This window comes from Otolemur garnettii, unplaced genomic scaffold (genome assembly GCF_000181295.1).
Source record: "Otolemur garnettii isolate 467f Iridium unplaced genomic scaffold, OtoGar3 scaffold00012, whole genome shotgun sequence".
NCBI classification, from domain to species: domain Eukaryota; kingdom Metazoa; phylum Chordata; class Mammalia; order Primates; family Galagidae; genus Otolemur; species Otolemur garnettii.
In genome coordinates, this window is record NW_003852407.1 from 19,148,495 (window position 1) to 19,175,113 (window position 26,619).

Genomic DNA, 26,619 nt, shown 5'->3' on the forward strand with positions numbered 1-26,619 from the left:
AACTAGGAGTAGAGGAAAGGTATTTTAGACATCTCAGTCTGAGAGGAGGCAGAGTTCATTGTGGGTGGTGTAGGCAGGTCTTACCATGATAAAAGGAGAGTGAAAGCCAGACCTTGGAGGGCCTGCGTACCCATCCCCTATGTGCCACCTGTCCCCCAGATATACTCTCTACCACTCCCACCCTACGCTGCCTCAGAGGCTAACCTGTAGAGCTTACTTGGCAATTGGTTTCCAATTATGTTCATCCACTAGATAGCTAGTCCCAGCCACAGATGAGTGGGAAGAAAATGAGGTCAGGTCTTTATTCCCTATTGGAATTTTCCCATAAAAGATCACCTGGGGCCAGCCGCATCTCCCCTTCTCAAAGTCATAGTATTTATCTACTTTTTCCTTCTAATAACTAGTTCCTCCCCTTGTCCCTTCAGGCCAGTGGTGGGACATCTTCTCCTCTGAGACCTCCCCAGGTTTTCACTGTGGTTCCTCTGCAAATCACCCACACCCTTACCAATAGTTTCATTGTAGATGAATCCTATGCAAATTATCCTGTATTGAAATATGGTTAGAGTTTATTTTATTTTATCAAGACAGAGTCTTACTATGTTGCCCTCGGTAGAGTGCTGTGGTGTCATAGCTCACAGCATCCTCAAACTCTTGGGCTTAAGTGATTCTCTTGCCTCAGCCTCCCAAGTAGCTGGGACTACAGGTGCTGACCACAATGCCCAGCTATTTTTTGTTGCAGTTGTCATTGTTGGTTAGCTGGCCCCGGCCAGGTTCAAACCCGCCAACTTCAGTGTATGTGGCTGGCACCATAACCACTGTGGTATGGGCACCAAGCTGATTAGATTTTAATTTTGAGCAATGGTTTCAACTTACAGTTTCCTGGAGTGGAAGTCTAGAGGCAAGGCAGCTGGCCAGAGTGAGAAATGCTGAGGCTGGGAATGTGCAGTAGCAGTGAAGATGAAAGAAATTGATTGACAGAGGGGAAAAGGAACAGGGCTGAAGTTGACACCAGCTGGATGTGAGAGATGAGGAAAAGAAGAGAGTCAGGATGACCACCCAGGCTTCCGACTTGGGTGGTTGCTTGATTCAAAAACTAAAAAGATGAGGTCAGTTTTGCATATGTCAAATTTGAGGTCTTTGCGGGAGAGCTGTCAGAGATGTGCACAGGTATGGGGTAGAACATTGTGGAATTCGGGGATCTGGCTGAAGTGGAAGGGTGGTATATTGTCAGCTGATGTATTCCTTGAAGCCAGGATGATGAGGGAGGTCCCCCAGGAGAGCTCAGAGAGTGAGAAAAGAAGTAGAAGAAGTGGAAGATGGTCCTGAACAGAACTCGGAAGGTAACAGAGAGGATCCGTGGTTTTGCAGAGACTGAAAAGAACATGAGCAAAGTCAAAAGGGAGAGAATGAGTGTTAGCTGCACAGATGGTAGGGAGAAATTTGCTTATGCCCAGGGGAGCCAGATCGTGGAGGGACTTGAAAGTCCAGGCAGAGGAGGAGCTTGAGCTTGGTGGTCACAGATTAAAGGACAGCTATTCTACAAGTGTTCGTGGAACACTGAGGTTCTTAAGCAAGGTGGGTTTGTTTAGGCTGTGTTTTAAGATGAACCATGTAATGATGGAAGGGCAGAGATAGAAATGGACTTAGGATCTGAAGCAGTAATACCGTTACAAAGTGATGAGAATTGAAACCAGAGAGAGCAAAGAGATTTTAGGGAAAGAAAAGACAAGACTTGGGCTTGAGGGGATGAGTATGGGAAAAGACAAGATGAAGATAACGCTGAGATTTCCTTCATGACATGTTAGCAACCATGCTCAGTCCATGACCTTTTTAGGTTCTATTATGTTTACTATAAATTCGCCCCAGAAAATTTCTGATCATTCTAAAGAAGCAACTGACCAAGGAGATACCATGAAAAGTGCCATTTTCCCATTTTCAAGAAACAGGGAAACCACTTGCATGGTATGAAATAGGTTGGCTGCTTACACCATGGATCCCAGAATTACTCAGTGTTGAGCCTAGATCTAGGTAAGTTCAAGAATGGGGTCTCAGAATGGAAAGCAATGGTCTCACTACTCACTAGTTTTATACAATCTCAGACAAAGAGATAAGTAAAAATGCTCACAGACTATTTATGATGAAGTTCATTATTTTTTGATTGATGCTTTCTTTTGTTGTTGTAATTCCTGTTTTCTTTGATTTATGTGTTTTGAGCCTTTGTGCTGAGATGTTTTTTTCCTTAACTCTCTTTTCCCTCAACTACTCTTCCACTCAAAACCCTCCAAATCATAATTTTAGAATCTAATTAGATTTCATTTTGGATAGGGAGTGCTGTGATATAGTATTTCAAGTTCACATTTGTATTTTTATTTTTAAAAGGGATTAAGATTAGCAGAAAATTCAAAGATTGCTAATAAGAAAATGAATGAAAATTGCATAGACTATGAAATATAAGTTACATATGAAGATAAGTGCACCTTCTTTTATAATAAGAACAATTCACTCAAAATATTAGTGAGATACTATATTTTCACCCATCAGATTGACAGTGATAAAAAAATGTTTGGCAGCAAACTGCTAGGAAAGACGTAAGTAAAGACATTGTAGGTAGAGGTGTAAGTAGACACAAACTTATGCTTGGCTTGGCAATATGTATCAAGAATAAAGACTCACCCTTTGGTTCAGCAATTCTTCATTTAAGCATTTTTCCTGTCAATGTACCTGGATTAAGTAAGTACACAAAGACCATAATGCAAGAATATTAACTTTAGTGTCACTGTGGCTACAAAAAATTGGAATAAATATAAATTTCCACCCATAGGGGACTGGTTAAATTAGTTATGGTACATGGCATGGAGTGAAATTCAGTGTGTCGCTCTTAAAAAGAATGAGACAGACTTTTACGCCATGAGGAAATAAACGTATAGAACACTACCATGTGTTTTGAAAAGGGTGACATTGTATGTGTAGACTGTATCAGATGTGGCCTCTGGACAGATGCACCAGGAAATAACAGCTGCTTCAACAAGAAGATCTGAGGATAAAATTGGAAAAGAGACTCACTTTTCACCCTACACTCTCTAGTCCTATTTGGATGTTTTAGCACTTACACATAGTAAGTAATCTGTTTGGTTCTTTTGTTCTTTCTTTTTGTTTTTGCCAGAGTCTCACTCTGTCTCCCTGGGTAGAGACTCAATAGCAACCTCAACCTCAAATTCTTGGGCTTAAGAGAACCTCTTGCCTCAGCCTCCCAATTAGCTGAGACCACAGACGCCCACCAAAACACCTGGCTAGTTTTTCTATTTTTAGCAGAGATAGGGTCTTGCTCTTGCTTAGGCTGGTCTTGAACTCCTGAGCTCAAGGAATCCTCCCTCCTTAGCCTCCCAGAGTGGTGGGATTACAGACGTGAGCCATCGTGCCCAGCCATAAGAGTATTTTTGAACTTCGATATTGTCTAAAAAGTAGCCATTCCTGCCTGGGTTTATTTATTTACTGGAAAATGGCAACTGGTTCATTGTTTCTGTTACTTGAGAATTGTTCACTTCTTCGCCTTTGGATATGGCCCAGTGGTTTTAAGGTTCAGTTATTTGAGCCATTTAAAATGCATTTTATTCATGCAACTAACCTGAAACCATCTAACTTCATGCCTATGGCCTGTCTCTGAAAGAGAAGAAAAGTTTGTTTATTTGTTCATTCATTCACACCCTCCTCGGTAGGCATCTCCTTTCCGCCATGTGTGGTATGTTGCCGGAGGTGCCGCACAGAGCCGGGGCCTCGTTTCCTGGCGTTTTCAGCAGTCCAGCGTCCCCTTCATTGACTTTTTGACTCATGGAGGCCACTCTTCAGTTACTCTGGTGTTCTGGTGCCGTATTGTGGCTCTTGCTTTCTTTTCTGTTTTATCATTTTCGGCTGGTTTCTGCAGTGTTTTTCTGCTCCCAGTAACAGAGGAGACATCAGTAGAATGTTGTTGTTCACTTGAGTTATGAGTCCACAGATGGCCACCGCAGGCCTCAGCTCTCATTCCCTTTCTTTTTATTTTCACACATAAAGTAGACCAGTGTGCTGCTGGGAGAGCAGACAGTAAAACTATTGCTGTAAAAGAGGATTTACCGCAGGCCCTGCTCGTTGCCGGTGGTGATGGGGACCAGTGAAGCACAAATCACGGGGAGCCGGGTCTGTGCTGGGCACAGGCCCGACTCCCTGCTGGCCACTGACCATAACTCCCCAGCCAACAGCAAACTGAGCAGACCTGGATTCGGCCACCTCCGAGGCTGCCTGTCATTTCTACACATCTCAGCATTGTTCTTCTTGCTTGCTAAATAAGGAAATTTGTTTCCATTTTTCATTTCTGACAAGCGACCTTTCCGAGTGACGGAGAGCGTGTTTGTAGCCTCAGTGTCATACACAGGATTGAAACTGAGATGCCTAAGGGAGGATTTGGAGGCTCTGAGCTGTGGTTGACACATTGTCCATTGTGAGTAAATCACGGGGATTCTTGTTTGGGACACACACACACGTAGATGATGGTGTTTTTATAATATTAATTATGAAACAGAACTTTAGAAATATATCATAAACTATAACATCCATCTTTGCTTTTTAAATATTACATTAAATTTACTTAAACCGTGATGGGTGAGTGCGTCATTGGTGTTGAATTCGTTCCTGGGAGTTTCGTGGGCCCACCGATGCAACTGTTCTCACGACGGAGATGTTTTATGAAATCATCAAAGCTATTGGAAGACAATGCAGCTTCCTCCCTCTCCAAGAACAGTTTGACAGTAACGTCTCAGAACAGATGTTTCGACGGTCTCCAAATTTTTTTTTTTTATTTGGTGGCACAAAGACTGTTATTCATGAAATGGTCTGTTAAAAAATTAGTTCCTCCTTGTGGGAATTGTGGGAATATGTGTCATGTAAATTGATTTCACTTTTGGCAGGGAACTAACCGGCCCTTAACTCTTCAGACTGTCTCCAAGGTTTGACTCTAGCAAGTTCCGGCTTCCAGGCCAAGCAATCACAACGAAGGCCGTACTAACATGGAACAGCCCAGCATCTTTGCCAGCGTGCAGAAAGTTACTCCGAGAATGTCACAGCCTTTTATTTATTTTTTTTTTTAAAAAGGAGCTAAGTAAAAGCTGTAGAAATTTGATCTTATAAAACACAGTGCTATTTGCTGGTTATTTGATGATCCTCCTAACACCAGTCCACTTCTACAGCTTTATTCGTGTTGATTGTAGATTTTACTTAAAGGGAGAACTCCTCCTCTAAGACAACTGCCTGTGGGTTCAGGTACCTTACAGGAGGCCTTGCTGTGACTGTTGCATAGTGTGGAATAAAAGGAGCGAGCATTTTCGCTTCTCATGTCATGTCTTGCCATTGTCCTGATCTGTCCTTTCCTTCCAACAGGACAGAGGTCAGCACATTGTGGCCTGTTTTTATAAATATTAAGATTTTTGGAACCTAGCTGCTGTCATTGGTTTGCGTAATGTCTGTGGCTGTTTTTGCACTGTGTCGCCAGAGATGAGTAGCTGTGACTAGGGGCCATTTAGCCCACAAAACCTAAAATGTTAACAGAACAAGTTTGCCAGCCCCTCCAATAGGAAGTCACATACATACCATGACCCAGTATTTAAACCTTACAGTAAGAATACATTTGATAGGTTTTAGCTATTTAAATTTTCATTTATGTATTTATTTATTTATTGCAAGCCAAACTCTCCCTCTGTGCCCTGGGTAGAGTGCCATGGTGTCATAGCTCACAGCAACCTCAAAGTCCTGGTCTCAGGTGATCCCCCTGCCTCACACTTCCGAATAGCTGGGACTACAGGCACCTGCCACAATGTCCAGCTAATTTTTATTTTTTAGTTGAGTCAGGGTCTTGCTCTTGCTCAGGCTGGTCTCGAACTCCTGAACTCAAGCAGTCCACCCACCCTGACCTCCCAGTGTGCCAAAGATTACAGGCATGAGCTACCGTGTCTATGCCTAGCCAGCTATTTAAATGTTAAAGGCATTTATGGGGTATAACAAATGTAAAGTAAGTAGTATTTGGCTTTCAATAATTTAATGTGTCAGAGGAGAGAATTTAAAATATAATAATACATGTACACAGATAAAGACATAAACTAAAATCTTCCAGGACAGTCTGAAAAAATTATGGAAAAGAGAAGACAGAAGTTAGTTAACTAACTGTGGTGTATTCACAAAAACAGTTATAAGCAGGAAGGAAGGCACTCTATATGTGATGTACAGTATGCCTCAATGTTACAGTTGTAACCCTTGGTCATATTTAATTGTTACTTAATTTTTTTCTTAGTCTCTCATCTGTGTGTGTTAAATCATTCTGGGCACACTTCCCTGAAAGTGCTCCCTGTGTGTGATTCTGAAGCGTTCCTGTCGATAGCAAACACAGGTTAATTAATACTGACACCGTGGCCACGCCAGATTTTTATTTTTATTTTTTTGAGACGGAGCCTCAGGCTATCCCCCTGGGTAGAGTGCCATGGCATCACAGCTCACAGCAACCTCCAACTCCTGGGCTCAAGCGAGTCTCCTGCCTCAGCCTCCCAAGTAGCTGGGACTACAGACGCCCTCCACAACGCCCAGCCATTTTTTGGTTGCAGCTGTCATTGTTGTTTGGCGGGCCCGGGCTGGGGATTCGAACCCGCTACCTTAGGTGTATGTGGCTGGCGCCTTAGCCGCTTGAGCCACAGGCGCCGAGCCGGCCACGCCAGATTTGAGTAATCATTTGGTCCACATGCAAAAACATGTTTGGAGCCGCTAATAGTTCAAGATCATAGATATAATAGAAAAATAGCTAAGAATGCTTAAAAAAGAGGAACCCAAGGTTTAGGGGAAAAAGGGGTAAAGGTAGTTAAATGAAGAAACCCAGAAGGCAAAATATCAGCGATCAAAACCCAGATATCAAAATATCAGCAATCACGGCAAACAGAGCAAAAAAGAAAATATGAATTCTAAAGCTCTTAGACAGTCGGCTCTAAGATGACTGTCACATAATCTTCTTTTAAGCAGTAGTTCCCAGCCTTTTTGGCACCAGGGACTGGTTTCATAGAAGACAATTTTTCCACAGACGGGGTGACAGGTGGAGGATGGGATAGGAGGCAGAACTCAGGTGGTGATCCTGTGTGACCCAGCTCCTAGCAGGCCACAGACTGACTGGTACTGGGGGCTGGGGGGTTGGAGACCAAAACCTTCAAGGACTTGGACAGTACCTGCAGTCACAGGCTTAGGATGATGCAGAAATACTCAAGACCGGCACTGTCTCATAGGTAATTACTGCTGAGCACTTACAAGTGGCTAGTCTGAACCTACACTTAAGTGTAAAACACTCACCAGTTTAAAAGACAGTACAAAAGAAGAATCTAAAATGCCTCATTAGCGGTGTTTATACGGTCCTTATCCACTGCCCCATAACTCCTAAACCACACCCCTACCCGACCCCCACCATAGTGTGTCACCAGCAAAACCCCTATACCCTGAACCCCTTCTCTGACATTACTTGTTAAACCCAAACGTGGGTGTGCTGTGAGAGTGTTGCTTCCTCTGAAACCCTCAGGTGGCAGCTCTGGTTTTTGCCCTGAAGTTAAGGGCGCCAGTGCTCTTTTTCCTTCACTGACACCTTTACCGTTCCACTTCTCTTTCCCCCCAAAAGTTTCAGCTCTAAACCTCTTGTGATCAGTTGGTATTACCCACTGCCCTGTTGTTAGCTGCTGACCACACCTCGGATTCCTGCCTCATTGCTCCGTAACCGTAGCGCCTGGCTCACTGTTATTCTCTCCAGCAATGCGCCTCTCCTCATCTGTGGGCATTTCCCTTGGAGACATAATCCTTCTAACACCCCTGGCTTCTCAGTTCCTCAGCCACTCACCACCTCAGCCTTCAACCAACAGCTGTGTCCCTCCGTTGTCTCAGCTGTGTGCCCTGACCTCACTCCCCGGCATGGAGCTCACTCCCTCTGGGCTCCAGAAATCAACCCGTAGGACACTGAACCCGCTGCTTTTTTCACTGTCTCTCTCCTCTCTTAAGTCCGTCTTTGTCCAGTCAGCTCTGTGCATGGATGGCCCACTCCTTCCCTTGCCTGTACACCAACTCCATTCAGCTTCAGCCCTTCTGAGTCCAGATCCTGCCTACTTTGTTCCAGCCCCTGGGTGTGTGGCCTTGGCTGGACAAAAGCATACCATTCTCTCTGGATAATAATGATTGTTTACCTTTATAGGGTATAGGTGATATTTTGATACAAATATACAATGTGAATTAATCAGGGTAACTGGGGTATCCATTACTCCAGATTTTTAACATTTCCTTGTGTTAAGAACATTCTGATTCCACTCTTTTAGTTGTTCTAGAGTATACTCTAACTTACTGTAGATTATAGATACTTCGTTGTGCTATCAAATATTGTTCATTCTATCTAATTAACCATATTTTTGTTCTGATTAGCAATCCCGTCCCTCCCCACTGCCCTCCCCAGCCTCTGGTAATGATCACTGTACTCTCTGTCTCCATCAGAGCAATTCCTTTTAATACTTAGCTCCCACATATGAGTGAAAACATAGAAGATTTGTCTTTCTGTACTTGGCTTATTTCACCTAATTTAATATTTTCTAGTTCCATCCTGTGGTTCTCTTTTAATTCATGACCATGAACCTCAAGTGGAAACTTGATGCGGCCCAGCAGTCACTCATATTGGACTTTTTTTTTAATAATCCTTGCCTCTTTCCTTAACCCTCCAACCCTTCCTCTTTCAACCTTATTTTCTCAACTGATACCTTTTGACTTTGGCTGGGAAAACTGGAGCAATAAATAAGAGCTTTTACCAGCTCCTGCTACGGCATCTCCCTTTAATATATTTATTTATTTATTTATTTTTGAGACAGTCTCATGCCGTTGTTGCTCAGGCTAAGGTGCTGTGGCCTCAGCCCTCTCACAGCAACTTGTCACTACTGGGTTTAAGCGTTCCTCCTGCCTCCCAAGTAGCTGGGAGTCACTGGTACTATAGGCACCTGCCATAGCACCTGGCTAATCTTTCTATGTTTAGTAAATAGAGGTCTTGCTCTTGCTCAGGCTGGTCTAGAACGTCTGAGCTCAAGCTCCTCGCGCCTCAGCCTCCCAGAGTGCTAGGATTACAGGCGTGAGCCACCACACTGGCCAGCTGCAGCATCGCTTACAGCTGAGATGAACTGTCCACGCTCCAGGCATTCCCCGTCATTAGCTTCTTCCTCTCTGCTCAATATTCCCTTTGGCACCTAAGCCTATGTCGTTACTTCTCCCAGCACAGTAAAGGAAATAGCCACACTCCACAGATTGCACTTCCACTGCCTCCCTGTAGTCCCTGTTCAATATCCCTTTTTCTCTCTTTTCTAGCAAAAGTCCCAAAACAGCCCCTGTGTCCATTCTTGTTATTTACATTTTCTCCCTTCTCTGTCTTTCCAGAACCCAGTTCATTCAGGTTCTAGGCCAGCTCAAAATCCCCACTCTGTCCGAGTTGCTGAATTTCAGTTTTCAGTCCTCATTTCACTGTCCCATCCCCGCTCCTGGGGGGAATTGAATCTCTTGGCTTCTGGGATACCCCTGCTCTTGTTTTTGTTTTTGAGACAGAGTCTCCCTTTGTCGCCCTGGATAGAGTGCTGTGGTATCACAGCTCACAGCAACCTCAAACTCTTAGGCTCATTGAGCGATTCCCTTGCCTCAGCCTCCCAAGTAGCTGGGACTATATTCACCCGCCACAACACTTGGCTATTTTTAGAGATGAGGTCTCCCTCTGGCTCAGGTTGGTCTTGAACCTGTGAGCTCAGGGCAGTCCACCTGCCTCGGCCTCCCACCCGCCTCGGCCTCCCAAGCGCTGGGACTACAGGCAGAGCCACCACTCCTGGCCTCACCTGCTCTTAGTTTGCCTCTCATTTCTCTGTCATTCCTTCCCAGCCTCCCGGGGCTCAAATTAGACTCTTCTCTGTCCACACTCAAGCCTGTGGTCACCACACTCAAAGTGTCATGGCTGTAAGTGGCATGTATGTGCTGGTGACTCTCAGGTTTACTATTTCCAGCCAGACTTCTCTCCTGACCTGTACACTTACCCATCCACTTAAGAACTTTTTCAATAGCTCCATTTTCATGTCCAGTGGACGTCTCAGACTTAACTGTCCATCTGTCCAGCCTGAACTTCTGGTCCCCCCTCCACCACTCCAAATCTGCCCCATCTCTGCCAGCGGCAGCTCTGTCAGGACTCCTAACGTTTTCTCACCACTCCCCAACCCCTCCTACTTGGTGTCTCTGCCTCTATTCTTTGCCCTTTAGAGTTTTTCACAACACAGCAGTCAGAGGGATCCTCTGTGGCCTTGGTTACATCACCTCTTCTCTGCTATTATCCATTCCACTCCGGGGAAGAGCTGTAGTTCTGTAAACGCCACACACAGTCTGAGCACTTGTCACCACGCTCTCTCTCCCCTCTTTCCCTTTACCCCATACCAGCCATGCTGGCAGCGTGCCAGGCAGGCACCCACCCCCTGAGGGTGTTTGCACAGGATGTTGCCAAGGTATAAATTCTGAGACTTCCACCCCCAGCTACCAGGATCCCTCCCTCACCTACACAGAAGGTTGCCTTCTCAGCAACACTGACTCTGGTTCCCTGCACTCTGCATCCCCCCACCCTTGCCAGTTTTTTTGTTTGTTTGTTTGTTTTGGATACAGAGTCTCCCTCCATCAACCAGGGACCCTTGCCTATTTTTAATAGCACTTCTAACCTTCTGACATAGTATACACTTACTCATTTATTATATTACCTATCTCTGCCTGGAATGTGAGGACAGAGATTTTTGTCTATTCTGTTTGACGATGGATCTTCAGCATCTAGAGTAGTGCCTCTACCTGTGAGATGCTTTAAAAAATTGTGTTAAGAATGTGAATGAAAGTTTTCCTCTTTCTGCCTGAAAGATCTGCCTCATGATAGTTTTTAATTTTTTAATTCGTTTTTAAGTTTTTCAAGTATTATCCTATAAACAGGATTCAGAAGGTAACTACTGACAGTCACTGTGTCCTTGATTTGATTGGTCTTTTATTCTAAAATGAGAACAACTCTAGAATGTAGCAACAGCCTCACAGTTACTAAAAATGTATACACAGCAAGCCAGACCTTTGACATTTTTAGGAATATATTTGAAATTCTTCACATGTCCCACAAATTGTGGGTGCCGTGATAATGTAGTCTATTTGCAGGAAAGTCATATGCAGCAATAAAGGTAGAGAGAAGCCATGTGGACTCCAGATGCAGAGGGCCTGGCGGGGTGGAGCTTCACACAGTGTAGCAGCTCATGGGCCCATGACCCGGCAATATCCTACATCATCGCAGCTCCTGAGCCCTGGACACTGCCCATGTATTGCTGAAACCAAGAATGTCTGTTCTGTGAAAACTAGGGTTTTGTTCTACTTGAAAGAATTTTAAATACCAAATTTTTAAAATTAGTTCTCCCAGGCTTCCAGACCTTGGTTTTAGGATGTAATCTATGTGGGTGCTGTAACCAAATGATGAGTTAACTTCAGGTTAAAAACCAAGTGAGCAACTGTTTATCACCGAGTGCGTTTTTACTTGAAGTGACAAGCATTCATTCAGCTTGATTGGGACCTCTGATAATCCACTCTGAATGTGAACAGAAAAGAAAACAAACGCAAGTTTGTTTTCACTCTTAAGCTTATTTTAAAATATACATATAGAGTGCACAAAAAATGTACATACTTTTTACAAAAGGGAAAGAACTGAATTAAAATTATATTGCTCCATGTGTGCTGATAATGTTCGTTATCTTGTATATTGTTTCTTTTATCTTATGTAATTGCAGAAGTAAAAGGTGACTTGAGCATTAAAATTTTAACACAGCTCTTAAAATTTTGAGTATCCATTTTTAGGCACCCTCTGTACATGCGGGTATGTTCTAATGTAATGAAACCTACGATGATAACTTTTATTTTTAATGGTGATGAGCAGGAATCCTTGACCAAAAAAGGTTAAAGAGAAAAGATGCTGTTGCCATGGTGACAGCTGTCCAGCATAAACATCTCACATCTCTTCCGTTCATCATGTGTTTTAGGGCAATTCAAGCTACTGGAACAAGACCGAGATATAAAGGAACCAGTGCAATATTTCAACAGCGTGGAGGAGGTGGCTAAAGCATTTCCTGAGCGTGTGTACGTCATGGAGGAGATAACATTCAATGTGAAGGTAGCTCTTCAAGAAACTAAATATTTACCCTCACTAAAATAATTTTACTTTCAAGTCTGATGTACACAGTAAGCAGAGTTTCGTCTTCCTAATAGGTTAGTAGCAGTGGCCAAAACTGCACATATTGTAGAGACTGGCCCCCCAACAGCATGTTACATTTTTTTAGTGTTACCTTTGGTTAGAATTTAAAACCAAGTTCAAAACTATAACTGTTGAAACAGATAAAAGACTTTTTTTAATTTGAATTTCATTCCCTAATATGTTACAATTGTTTGGCCAGATCAGTGATGCTTCACTTTTAAGAGCAAAAGTGATACCATCAAACCTATACCAAACACTTGTTAAAAAAAAAAAAAGAAGAAGAAGAGAAAGAAGGAAAAAGGGCTGCCAGAGTATGCCTAAAATTAACATATATTCATTCTTTGTGGACTATGTATTTCCATTTACATAGAGAAAATGGATAAATAGAATATTGCCCAGAGGAAAGCTAAATGGGTCGCTGGGCTTCATCTGTTCTGCATTCTTAAAGAGACAGTGCCGTCCCCTTCTGCATGTGGAGCAAGCTCCTGTGACTGACTTGCTGTTGAAGAGGGACTGAGCAGAGAAGCAAGCCACCAGCGAGATCCAGTCTTACTGCCTGCTGATCCACTGCATCTCAGCAACACTCCTAAAACATTTTAGGAAGTGTTCCTGTGGAAAGGATTTTCTGTTGAACTTCATTTCAATCCAGAGTCCAGCTAAGTCACGATGTTCTCTGAACATTTCGAGATTTAGGGGTTCGGGAAAGAGTCCTGTTTCTTAGAAGTCACTCTGTGTGAAAAACAAACTGCAAGGTCTCTTGGCCTAAGCATTGCAACAGTGCTGTTTTGGGTGAGTCATTCCACCCACGCTCTTCAGGAAAGATGACAAATTACCAAGACAGCCTCCTTATTGGAGAAAGGGTTCTGCCCATGTTATTGGCTAAGCCAAATCATTTCTCGTTCCAGTTCTTAAATACAGCTGCTGTGGTCTCATTTTTTTTTGTTTTCTTAGTAAGATGAGTGGCGTTTTATATTTTGTAGAATCTTTGCTGAGTAAATTATGCTTAGCTACAAAAATATGTGTAATTTTCTACTTTTTCAGCATCCCCAGTGTCTAAGTTGTTAAGATGATGTGCGTTCCTTTACACTGAAAATTGGTGAGAACATGTTCTTCAATCTTAAACTTACCAAGATTCATTGGTCAGAAATTAATCAAATCCTATTCCACTGGTGTCTTGATATGATTTAAATCTGTTCTTAAAACTTAGTATATTTAGGGCGGCGCCTGTGGCTCAAGGAGTAGAGCATTGGCCCCATACATAGGGTGACCAGATTTTAACATTTGTAAAGCGGGACAACGTTGGGGGCAGGGGCAGGGGACGGGGCAGGGCCGGGCCTGACAACAATGCAAACTTTGATAAGCAGTTCTCGATAATCACTTCTCAATAATTATTTGTTATTGTTACAGTTTAACATTATAAAATTAACAAAAATAATATAAAACTCATATTCTGGTGAAATAGCCACATGGCAGCCAAAAACCGTATATTCCCTTCCTGTTCTCCCTCCCGTTAGTGCATTCTTTCCAAAAATCGGGACTTTTTTAAAACGCTGGACACGGGACAAATTCTTAAAGAGCAGGACTGTCCCACCAAAAGCGAGACGTCTGGTCACCCTACCCATACACCAGGGTTGGCAGGTTCAAGCTCAGCCTAGACCAAAATTGCAAAAAAAAAAAAAAAAAAACTTAGTATATTTGAATTAGTTTAATAAAGCAAAGTTGTTTAGAAAGTTAATACTTCTGAACTTTTTCTAAAAATGTTAATTTGCTAATAAATGATAAGACATCAGGAATAAAGTTTGTTACGATTTTAAAAAATTTTATCCAGTATTAAAATTTAACATTCCATCTTTTATCACATATTATTTATGTACAATATTTTTAAAAGATGTCTCTAGCAACTTTTTTGGTGAATTTGTTTTAAATCAACAACAATTAAAAGGGTAGCACTCAAACTCACACATTTTGACAGTTTTTTGTTTTTTAAGCAAAATACCATCACTGAAGATGTTCACTAAAGTGTGTTTGATAAAGATATCATGTAAGAATTCAAAGGCACTGTCTCCACACTTATAGCAACTAGGACACTAGCCGTGTACACCGGAGCTGGCAGGTGCCTGTAGTCCCAGCTACTTGGGAGGCTGAGGCAAGAGAATCACTTAAGCCCAAGAGTTGGAGGTTGCTGTGAGCTATGATGCCATGGCACTCTACCCAGAATGACAGCTTGAGACTCTTGTCTCAAAAAATAAATAAATAAATAGAATTCAAAGGCAAAGGTAAGTGTATTAGATGTGAGCTTATAGCATCCACAGAGCTAATTGGATTTGGGTTGAGTTCCATGCTGTGTAAACATGAATATTTAATATTTCTAGTCTATTAATAAAGTTTTAAGATGCTATCACTTCCAACTTATATGAATCATTAAGACATTATTCAGTTTTCTTCAAAGAAGAGTTGTTATAGGAACCTCAGGAAATTTGAACAAAGAAATACACAAAAGTTTTCGTGCTTAGTGAATAAACACCCAAGTAAATAAATAAACTGAGAAGAGTTATGGAAAAGTTGTCTGGATACTACCTGGGCCAAAAATAAATGTTGAAATTCAGGTTTTCTTTAATTAAAAGTAGACTGGATTATATTGTCTGTGTAATAACTAAGACGGGTAAAGAAATGGGACATTTAGTTATTACTTCTCATGGAAAAGGAGAAAAAAATGAAAAACAGAACTATTTACTCATAAATGTAGCTATTATCCAGGAAGTAGGTTTTTTTTAAATATCAGACGTCCATAGAAAATTTTGCCCTCTACTTCAAATATAGCATAAATTAGACCAAAAGGATAAATCATTAAAGAGCTATTGGCAGCTAAGGATTGATAGCTATCTGGCATGATGATAGTCAAAAGACATAATTATTATTTACAATAAATATATATCTGTATATATTCATGTGTGTATTATAAGTCCAAATTGAAATTAATCCTATTAAGACTATAGAGTAGAACAGAAGTGTTGAAAGAATATTACTAGTTATAATTTCCTTCCCAAACTGTAGTAAAATTCTAACTAAATAAATTTAATGGGTAATAGTCGCACTGTTTACACATTTGTTTTAGAATGAAGCATTCTTTTTAACTGGAAATTAAAGTTTGCCTTTAAAAGGTGCCTCACTGTGTTTAAACTTATCTGATTGCCCTGTCATTGATTAACTACGTGAAAGGAGCTGCCGTGTTAAGTGTTTTTACCCAGCACATATACTTTGAGTGCCCACTATATGCCAAGCTCTGTTCTAGACACTGGGGTGAATAGTAAATACCAAGTCCCTGACTGCATGGAGATGATAGTCTAGTAGGAAAAGCAGACAGTACAATACACTTTATCTCCAGTATCTCAGTGTTTGTCCCCAAGTAGAGGTAACAAGAAGACAGTTGGATATACAGGTCTGGAGCTTGGAGTATACATTTGAGGCTTATCATCTTCTGGAAGACACTTAAAGCCACAGGTCTAACTGAGCGTATGTACACCAGTGGTTTTCAACCAGGAGTGATTTTGTCCCTCAGAAAACATTGGCAATGTCACACTGTGGGGTGGACAATGTCTCTGTCGTCTAGTGAGTAGAGGCCAGCGGTGCTGCTAAAAATGCTACAATACACAGGACAGGCCACCACGACAAAGAAGCATCCAACCCAAGACGTCTGTACTGTAGTGCCAAGGTTGAGAAACCCTTGCCTAGAGTCTATAGAAAAGAGAAGAGTCCTGAAGGTTGAGCCCGGGGAAGCCCTAGAAGAGGAGAAAGATGAGCTTTGCAGTGAGGTAGAAGGGCAACCAGGAGCACAGAGTGTCCCAGAGGCCAAGTTTCAAGGAGGAAGGAGCAGCTCTGTCAAATGCTACTTAGTCATGGATCATATGACAACTGGGAACCAGCCATAAAATGTAGCAAAGTGGAAGGTGTTGGCTGCCTCAACAGAAAGGGAATAATAATAATTATCAGCTCAGAGACCTGCAAAGTAAGTTAACCAAGACGGTGCCGTGGGTGGGCCTGTGTCCAAGTTAAGTTTCAAGTGAGATCACTAATCACCATCTGTTAGTTCTTCTACCCACCCTCAGCTGCCTGGATGCAGATGTAAAGTAGACAGAGAGCTGGGCTTATTCAGAGCGGCAGCTTCCCACTGACAGAGATGAGCAAAGGTGTTGATGGCCATGTCCTGGGGTGGCAGGCAACCCGGAGCCACTGGCTCCTCACTGAAGAAGTGAGAATACAAGAAGTGTAACCCCTGGACTCCTGATGGGGCTAAGGAACTTTTGAAGTATGTAGGGTTGAGGAAGTGAGTGAGAACAGGAGGTGGCGGCAGGGTGTGGGAAACGCTTGAAATTGAACTTTAGGCAATAATCTGGAAAATAACAGAAGCAGCTCTGTTTTCAGATCTGTGTATGTCCATTCCAGTGAGCAGCTGAAGGGGGAACAGAAAATGGGAGATGAGGGGGTCAGTAAAGTAAAAAGATATTACGTAGGCAGGTTACCTCTCACGGATCATCTCCAGGCCCTGCAAAGCCAAAGCTATTCCGTGTGTTTGGAACACCAGTTGCCTGCCTCGTTCACACATTTTTCTTTTATCCTTTTCATTTTTAGTTTCCATGGCAAGAATTTCATTTTTGTTTACTTGCTTGCCTGCAGACTTTTTTTTTTAACTACTGGACAGTGCCCCAGAGGTTGCCAGACACAGGAAAAATTAACAAACTCATGTTCTATGTTATATTTTAATATTTTTTATATTTATATCTCAACATATAGAGAAATATTTTGTAAATAAAGATACATTTAGCTATAATTTCCCATTTTTCTTACATATGTATGTGTGGCTTTTTTCTCTCTTAATTATGTCTCTTTGTTTTATCAACCATCTCTATTCTCATGTTCACATCCAGAGTTGAGCAGTATCCTATTTTTGAGTTGGTCATCCCAAATACAGGCCTATTCCTCTACCTTTTAATAATAAAAACAGCTGCACTAACAATTTTCAAGCCACCTCTCTCTCTCTAAGCCACCATGATCCAAAGTGCAAATCTGACCATGCAGTGGCTCTAGGCTCTGGGTTTGGAGCTGAATTCAGACCCCAACTCTGAGCATTGACTGTGACAATAAACGGATAGATCACGTGACCCCTGCAGCCCACCATCTTCACCTGCAAAAGGGGGGTGATAGATTTGTTCTGAGAAGTAAGCCTTGCGCTCAAGTCCTTTGCAAATGTCTAGTGCGGGAAGTGGCAAACTGTGGCCTGTGGACAAGTTGCTTGTTTTTGTAAATAAGGCATTTTTTGGAACCAAACCACATCCATTCATTTATGTACTGTGACAGCTTACAATAGCACAGCAGAGTCAGTGTGCCTCACAGAGCCTAAAATTACCCCTGCCTGGACCTGTGAGAAAAAGTTTACCAATTACTCATTCAGAACATAAAATCATACAAAATTAACTTTAATATTGAAAACAAAAATTCCCACCACAGGTTATTTCACGTGTTCTTCATCTGACACTTTACACTCACTGTCTTCTTAGTAAGAACTCAGTGCATAGTAGTTGCTTTTTGTTGTTGTCGTTATTTCAAAATACCCCTTCACTTCAAATACTTTTTTAGAGACTTTATTACACCAGTATCTAGTGAATTATTTTAAACGTCTTCCAAACCCAGCCCAGTAATGATGAGAAACTTTCTCACACGTGCACTTTCTGCCGTCAGAATAATGACTAACAAGTTTTAAGTTAAGTCCTGTCTTGACTGTGACAGTTGTGGAAAGAGAGAGAAGAGAGGGCAGTTTCAATGTGGTGTTGGGTCTAAGGCATCCTGTCTTCAGGGCTGTAGCCCAGAACCTTTCTACATTAAAATCTCAGATACCCTAATCTGGATGCTATAATGTTGCTATTTTCATTCCAGCTAGTGAGAGCCACACTTTCAGCTGTTCCCGCATAGATTTCCCCAGAGGCAAAGTAACAAGTTTGCATTGTCTCAGCGAGGGAAAGTGACCCACTGAGGAATGTGAGATTGCAGTGAGACTGGAGCGGAGTCTCTGCCTCTGCTACCCACACCTCTTCAGAACTGTTTCCATACCACGAGGTCGGGGCAGGAGCTGAGCTGACAGCCCTGTCACCTGCATATCAGCTCCTGATTACTGGCTTTGACACCTGCTGTGGGCGGGGGTGTCAGCGCCTAGCTGCACAGACACTAGCGTGTAGGGAGGAGGTTTTTTTTTTTTTAATTGACAGATTATAATAGTATATATATTTATGGGATGTAAAGTAATGCTATGATACAGGAGTACAACGTGGAATGACTGAGTCAGGCTAATTAATGGATCCATTGCCTCAAGTACATATTTTCCCCTCTCAGTTTAACTGGAACATGTACCCTTTGACCAACACCTCCTCATTCCCCTAACCACCATTCTACTATCCGCATCTGTGAGTTAAATTTTTCAAACTTCCACCTACAGACCGTGTAGTATCTGTCTTTCCACACCAAGCTTTTTTGACTCAGCGTAGTGGTCCCCACGTTCATCCATGTTGCTGGCAATGACATCATTTTCCCCCTTTTAAAGTCTGGAATGATATTCCATTATCTAAGTACACCTAGAAGTGCCTTTTTTTAATGGGGGGAAAATCATGTAAGGTTTGGAGAACTTAAACAATAGCTGAGCTTCTCAATGCCAGGAAATGTGACCAAGAGTAAAATAATAAAATACTACACATAATCCAACAGAACTAGGAAATTTGCAGATTTTGAGTTTGTATAATTATCAGATTTTACATGTGGGAAACCCCTTAGGCTCCCTTAACCCTACTCCCTTTTTAAAACAAATATGAAAAACTAAGAAACTTCATTGATTCATGAAACTACAGAGCAGCAAAACCTAGCATAGAAACCAGGTCTCCTAATTCAGTCCAGTCCCCTTTATCACTCTGCTCTGTCCCATCCTCTCTGTAGATCTGAGATAAGGCCCAAAACTGTGATCAGAATATACTTTCACTCTAACACAATAGCTTACACATTTTAACTCATTTTCTTTTTTAAAAATTTTAAATAAATATGTTTAATTATTATTGTATGTTATATAATACATAGCCAAGATCCTAAGTTACTTATATTTCCGAAACACTTATGGTCTGGCACAGAGAATTTGGCCAATTCTATGAAAATTATACATGCACCTTGCTATTATCTTATTCATACCAGAGGATGATGCCAGTATTTAAAAAATAAAATCGTGCCACTTATCTTGATGTTTTCTATCAGTTTCCATATAGTTTCTAATTTTCAAAAATATCTCTGTGAAGCATTAATCCAGAATTTTTAAAGAATTAATAGATAAGTAAGACTAGAGTTGGGGCCTTCCATCGTTGCTTGAAGCAGTGTTAAAGATATACTGAAGTGGAGAAAACGCATTGCTTAACAAGTAAGCATGAATTGTAAAGTTTAAGATGGTTAGTGCAACTTGACGCTGAACTTAGAATTTCTTCCAAGGCTTCCAGGTTACCAAACATGAGCCAGTGTTTTCTCAAGTCATAAATTTGAGGCTATCTGCGTGTATCGTATCTATCTTAACATACTAGTTTACCCTTCGTAAAGTTGCCACCTGAAAAAGTGCTGAGGAGGTGAAGATCTTCCCCTTCTGCTGACCAGTTAGCCTGTGTCTTACTGGCACAGGTATGGTAGTTAACAAATAAAACACAGCACGTTACTTTCCTTATTCGTTTTAACAAAACAAACTGCAGGGCCTCGAAAATACATTAATGGAAAGGTTTTTGGCTGCCTGGGATTCTGCTGTTGTCATAATTGTTTATCCTCTGCTCTCTTCCTCATCATGTTTGTCTTTTTAGAATGCAAAAACAGTTTATTAGTAGACTTTGTTCTGCATACATTGGCTATCCCGTGATTGACGCAGAATAGTAGTACTGAAACATTCAGTATTCTTTGCAGCTTTTTCTTGTCTTGGTATGTTTTGTTTTCAGAATGTAGTTCATTTCTAAGCACCATTTCTGGCTTAAACAGTTTCTCTCTATAATTCAGAAATGGAATCTCCTCCTTATGTCTTAAGTTTATAATGACATCAGGGAGTTTTTCCTGTGATTTTTCACAATGACTAGGGATCGTTTGTTCCAGCATTGCCTACCTCCTCTCTGGAGCCATTAGGGCTTGAGTGATTCTAGCTCACCAGTTGTGGGGGTAGCTGTGAATTTTAACAAGAGTCTATCCCAGATGACTGTAATTTCCTTTCAGTATCTTACAGTATACTTTTCTACCACCTCAAAGAGGTTGCTTGAACAGAATGCAAATGTCACCTCCTGCTCTATGTATTATGGAGGCCCTCAGCACCTCTGAGATGGGCACAACCATTGCCTTTATGTGGAAAGACCCTGAACCCTGAAGATTTGGTGTTTTATAGTCTCATACTTAATATTTTTGCTTGTCCCCTCTTGTGTTTATTAAAATACCTACCTTAACAGTCCCTATTTCTGGTTATAATTTCCACTTCTCTTCTGCCACAGACTAAAAATTGGTAGCTACGTTTGATAGAGTTTTGATTAGATAGGCTTAAGTACATTAAAGTAAGGACCTTGTAGGCTTTCCCCATAATCCCAAACATGAGCGACATCCCATCTTTTTGGCCTTGTTCTTGGCCTTATTCCAGAGAGGTCAGAAATTGTCGGTAACCATGCAACCTGAATTTTGTCAGATGTAAGAAGGAATTTTAAAAATGAAGATTGGATTTCAATGTAGCCAATTTTTGTTTTCTGCTGTTTGAAAAGTGCCTCTTTTCCTTCGGGTGAGTCAGATGTCTTCTATTTTCAAGATTCATTCAGAATGATGAATTGGGTACAATGGCGAGGTTAATTATTTCAGTGTTTGAAGACAGCTCAGTGCTTTTTTTGTCATCTGAGGTTTTGAGACCTCCTCCAAAAAACTTCCAGTTGGCAACCCTTTGCTGTGCTGTCACCGATTAAATCATTGTCAGTGGACTTGTCATTCTTGCCCTATTTCCTGATTTGTTTACAAAAGAAAAAGAGAGACGATCCCACCACTCAGGGTGAACATTTGTCTTAACTATTAATGTCTTTTCTTTCTCATTTTCTGTCATTTTCCCAAAGGAATTACAAAATTTGAATTGGGAGGATCAGAATGTAGCATTAATCAAATATTGATATATTAGGTATCAATCAGATAGTAATATATCTAGATATCAATCAGATCCATCCTGATTTTTACTTAAGGCTTAGAATTTTAACCTCTGTTACATGTTTGATCTTTAGAACTACTGTTAGAGAAAAGATATCCTGTTGCCAGAACCATCAGAGTGAAAGAACGTGTGTGTGCGTGTAAAAATTTATATAATTGTTTTAAAACATTTCTCAACCGTGGAGTATTAATTCTGAGTACTATGATGAACAGCAAGAAGTACAACCCTGATAGTTTCCTGGATTAGACCTATTGGAGTTGTTTAGATAACACACTTTGAATTACTTCCTTTCAGGAAGCATTGAAACTGGAAATATTAACCAGGCACACATACCAAAGCACTTAGACAGATGCATTGTTTCTTTTGCTATTAAAAAAAAAAAAAAAGAGGAAAGAACTTATGCAAATAAATTACATCCGTAGAAACCTGAGGAGACTATTTGGCTCAAGTGCACAAGGAAGAGCATTTATATATGAGATTTTTCATCTGTCACTAGCCGTGACCACGGAATGGGTCGGTGCTGTCATACCTGATGCCAAGCTAATAGTTAGTATTAATAATGACATCAGAGTTGGAAGCACGGAATTACAGACTCTACTCACATCTGTTAGGCGCTTTTATGTTTAGGAGCAGGTGTAACTTAAGATGTGCACACATTCACAAAATGTAGACAGAACTGTTGTGAATGTGCCCAGACAGTGACAGGTCGTAAAGATAACTTTGATCCGTGTAATCTGCACACGTCCTGTCTGATTTGTGTCTTATAAACTCCTGGATGGTCTCTGTCAGTTCTTTGTTCTGCAGGACCTCACTAGATCTGTAATTCACTATGGAAGGTATATGTTTATAAAGGTAAGTTAGGAAAAATATTGTAAATACCAATTTAAAGAGATAAAAAGAAACTTTATGGCTTTGTTGATCCTTCCCTTTGGGGAAGCACCATTATTGACTCCCTGTGTGTTAACTGGACATTGTTTTCTTTTTTTTCTTTTCTTTTTTTTTATTAAATCATAGCTATGTACATTAATGCAATCATGGGGTACAGTGTGGTGTTTTCATATACAATTTGAGATATTTTCATCACACTGGTTAACATAGCCTTCATGGCATTTTTTTCTTAGTTATTTTCTGAGTGAACGTCTATGTGTGTTTCTCACATCCCCTGTGGACACTTTTCTCTCCGCATCCCTTTCTCCATCCTTCTCGAAATGTGTGAACCGCCAAGTTTTTTACTAAGTTCCAATAAAAAGGAAGCATAGCTGTGCAGCTGAGAGTTTTGCAGACTGTTCTAAAATGTAATTATTTTGAATCATTTCCATATGTTCGCTTCCTTGGGATGTAACGGTAATGATATTTCAGGCTTTATCCTGCCATTAAGTTTTATGTTGGTGTAACATAAACTTGAACAAGTCTTTAATACAGAGAGAAGGATAATCAGTAGAAGTAGTGGTTTGGGCTTGAAAACAGTCGTGGATGAAAACTTAGAAATTAACATGAAGATACAGAAATGTGAAACAGAAGTATAAGTAAATGGTTTTGTTGTTAATAAAAATAATAGTAATAATGGCGACTATTTATTAAGAGCCTACCATACACCAGACACTGTGGGCAGCTAGTTATGTACGTTCACAGCCTACAAAATAGATGGTGGTGTTCCATTTTACAGGTGAGGAGCCTTAGGCTCAAAAAATAAAGCATTTTGTCTGAGGTCACTTAAGGGTAAAAGCAGGATTCAAACTCAACTGGTAGTTTAGCTAACAGTATTAATGAATGGGTGTAGCACTGTCCTGATACAAATCTATTTACAAAATCAGATGGTGGGCCAGATTTGGACTACGGGCAGTAGTTTGCTGACCTAATCTGTACTGTTATAAATTTAACTAGATGCTAGTTGAAAGTAAAAGCCGTCAGGATAATGCAAAAGTGAAAATGAATAGCAAATGATTCTTGGGGACCAAAGTTAAGAAACTAAAAATAATTGAAACCTGGAAGTCACAGGTGCTGTAGGAAAAGAAAGCAGCCCCCATATGTGTTAAGTACCATCATTTATAAGTGATTTAACTCCTTTTTTTTTTTTTTTTTGAGACAGAGTCTGACTTTGTCACCCTTGGTAGAGGTCCATGGCATAAGCATGAGCAACTTCAAACTCTTGGGCTCAAGCAATCCTCTTGCTGCAGCCTCCCAAGTAGCTGCTGAGACTACAGGTGCCTGCCACAAGGCCCAGCTATTTTTTAGAGATTTAAAAAAAAAAAAAACCTAAGCTATATTCTTCAAAGCTGTCAAGGTCAAAAAAGCAAGACCAAGACACTCACAGCTCAGAGGACTAGGTGCAGTATAGTATCCTGGTTTGATCCTAAGATAGAAAAAGGACATTAGTCAGACAGAGACAGGGGCTGGTGAAATCCAAATAAAGCTGATAGTTTATGTAATGGTATTGTACCAGTGTTAATTTCTTAGAACATTTTGAAAAATGTTCATGGTCATGTGACTAGGAGAAGCTGGGTGAATGGATGCACACACAGGAGCGTCTGGACTTTTTTCTTTTCTGCCACACATGGGAAGAATAAAAGTTGTCTTGGGCTGCACATTAAACACATAAACACTAATGAAGGCTGATGAGCAAAAGAACCCAACCCCAGGTTGGACACCCCTGAGTTACAGGAGCTCTGAGGACTACCCTTGTAACTTTTCTGCAAGGCAGTTCACCCAGCACCATTTGTTAAACAGGGAGTCTTTCCCTCACTGAATATTTGTGATAGGCTTGTCGAAGATCAAATGACAAGTAACTGGGTTCATCTCTTGGTTCTCTATTCTGTTCCAGAAATCTACTGCTCTGTTTTTGTGCCAGTACCATGCTGTTTTGACCACTATAGATTTATAGTATAGCCTGAAGTATGATAATGTGATACCTCCTGATTTGTTCTTATTTCTGAGCAATGTATTTGCTATTCGAGTTTTTTTCTGATTCCATATAAAACAAAGTACCATTTTTTCAAGTTCTTAAAGTATGACAATGGTGCTTTAATAGGGATTGCATTAAATCTGTAGATTGCTTTGGGTAGTATGGACATTTTCACAATATTGATTCTTCCCAGCCATGAGCATGGTATGTTTTTCCATTTGTTAACATCTTCAGCTATTTCCTTTCTCAGAGTTTCATAGTACTCCTTAACTTCAGGTATTTTATAAGCTATTTCTATTTCTCAGTTTGGGTTTATCTAGTATTTCCTCATGATTAGATTTCAGAATGCAGTTTTAGCTGGAATGTTATGTAAGTGAGGTCATGAACTTCTCAGGGAATCACATTCAGCGGTGCACAATGTCGGTATAACTTTCTTGGATGATATGAAATGTGGTCACATAGTCAAGGTGTTGTCCAACTTTCTTCACTATATGATTACTTCTATTCGCTTGCAATTAATAAGCATTCTGGGGAAAAACACTTTAATACCATGTCTAAAACCTATTCTTAATCAAACTTCTATAAATTTAGCATCCATTGATTGTATAAACCAATCTTTACTATAGTAGTAAAGTCACAATAGTATAAAGAATGATAGTAATACTATTACTAGTAAATGGTAATAAAGTTACAAAGTGGTAAAGTAAATAATAATAAAGTTGCAAAATTAATGATTTTCCAGTCCTGCACACACATCTCATCAGCTTTTTTCCCATGCATTTTTTTCATTTGTTCATCTTTTTGCTATCAATATGACTTAGCCATTCCTATTTTATTCCCTAGATTGTAATAATTTCATTATAGCTGTCATTTATTTGGGTTTTGAAATGGTCCTAGATTTTGCCAGCGGAAGCCCCTTCATCTGGCTCATTTGTCTTTTTGGATTGTTCCCATCATCTTATGAGTGCTTTACTTTCTGGTATGATAGAATGTTCTAAGCTCATCTTGGACATTTTCTGTCCATCTCCTGAAATCATTCATTTCTCCAGCAAGCTCTGGTTCCTTTTAGTGAAAAATGGCTTGCATATTAGGAGTCTGAGCTTCTAATTGATTGGAAAGGAAATAGCTAATGCATGTTGTGTGTGTATATGTAATACAGCTTGTAAAAATTGTGAGTCAGTACTGCTATCTCCAAATCCATTCCAGCCCCCAAGGAGTTCTTTCTTGCCTTGCTTGCCTTTCTCCATTCAATATTTCTGTGTTTCCTCCCATAATGAAAATTATAATGTCCATAACATCAACACAGTTACCCATTCATTCAATCTTACAATACATGTAAATTTGACTCAGAATCATTCCCCCGGATCCCTGTGAAAAGCAGATCTAAAAGAAGCACAATATTTATTGGCATTTTTCCCCCTGTTGCATTATATAGTTAGAGACATTGTTCCAGTTACTTGGGTTATTTTTCTTTGCTCAGAGTCGTTATTTTATTGATTTGAAATACAGCTGGATCCATCTGTTTCCATTTGCATTCAATTTTAAGTTTTTAAAAAATTATTGTTGACTTAATAACTAATAATGAAAGTTAACTAAAATAAAACAAGAACAAATACATTCGAGATGCCTGCCTTAACTTTCATACTGGTAAACTTTAACATGGGCGTAGGGAGACAGATAATTTCATAAAGTAATAGACAAAAAAATAAATATAACTGATGAAACACAATGAGCAGTGCATATGAGACCTGTCAAATATATAGAGAGCTTCTGTCTAGGCACTTCTACTTTTGTGGTACCTTATTCTAATGGAATAAGCTGTAAAAAAATTCATTGCACTACCAAACACTGGAAAAACCCATCTGACAGTGAGGAATTGGTCAAATAAATTAAGGCACATGTATGTATAATGGAATACATTAGGTCACCATCACAGCTGATGAAGCATACACCCTAGGTGTAATGGGTGGATACATTATAGTTAGAAAGCCAGGTAACGGGCGGTGCCTGTGGCTCAGTGGGTAGGGCACTGGCCTCATATACTAAAGGTGGCGGGTTCAAACCCAGCCGTGGTCAAACTGCAACAAAAATATAGCTAGGCGTTGTGGCAGGTGCCTGTAATCCCAACTACTTGGGAGGCTGAGGCAAGAGAATCACCTAAGCCCAGAAGTTGGA

At 40.6% G+C, this 26,619-nt stretch overlaps 1 protein-coding gene across 2 annotated transcripts in view; it reads left to right on the forward strand.

The window, feature by feature from the left end:
* GAREM1 (GRB2 associated regulator of MAPK1 subtype 1) overlaps positions 1-26,619 on the forward strand; it is a 204,866-nt gene that overhangs the window by 155,491 nt on the left and 22,756 nt on the right. For both annotated transcript variants that reach the window (XM_012802012.2, XM_023510173.1), the window contains exon 3: positions 12,102-12,232. In XM_012802012.2, the coding sequence (XP_012657466.1) occupies positions 12,102-12,232 (131 nt within the window). The remainder of the gene's footprint in view (positions 1-12,101; positions 12,233-26,619) is intronic.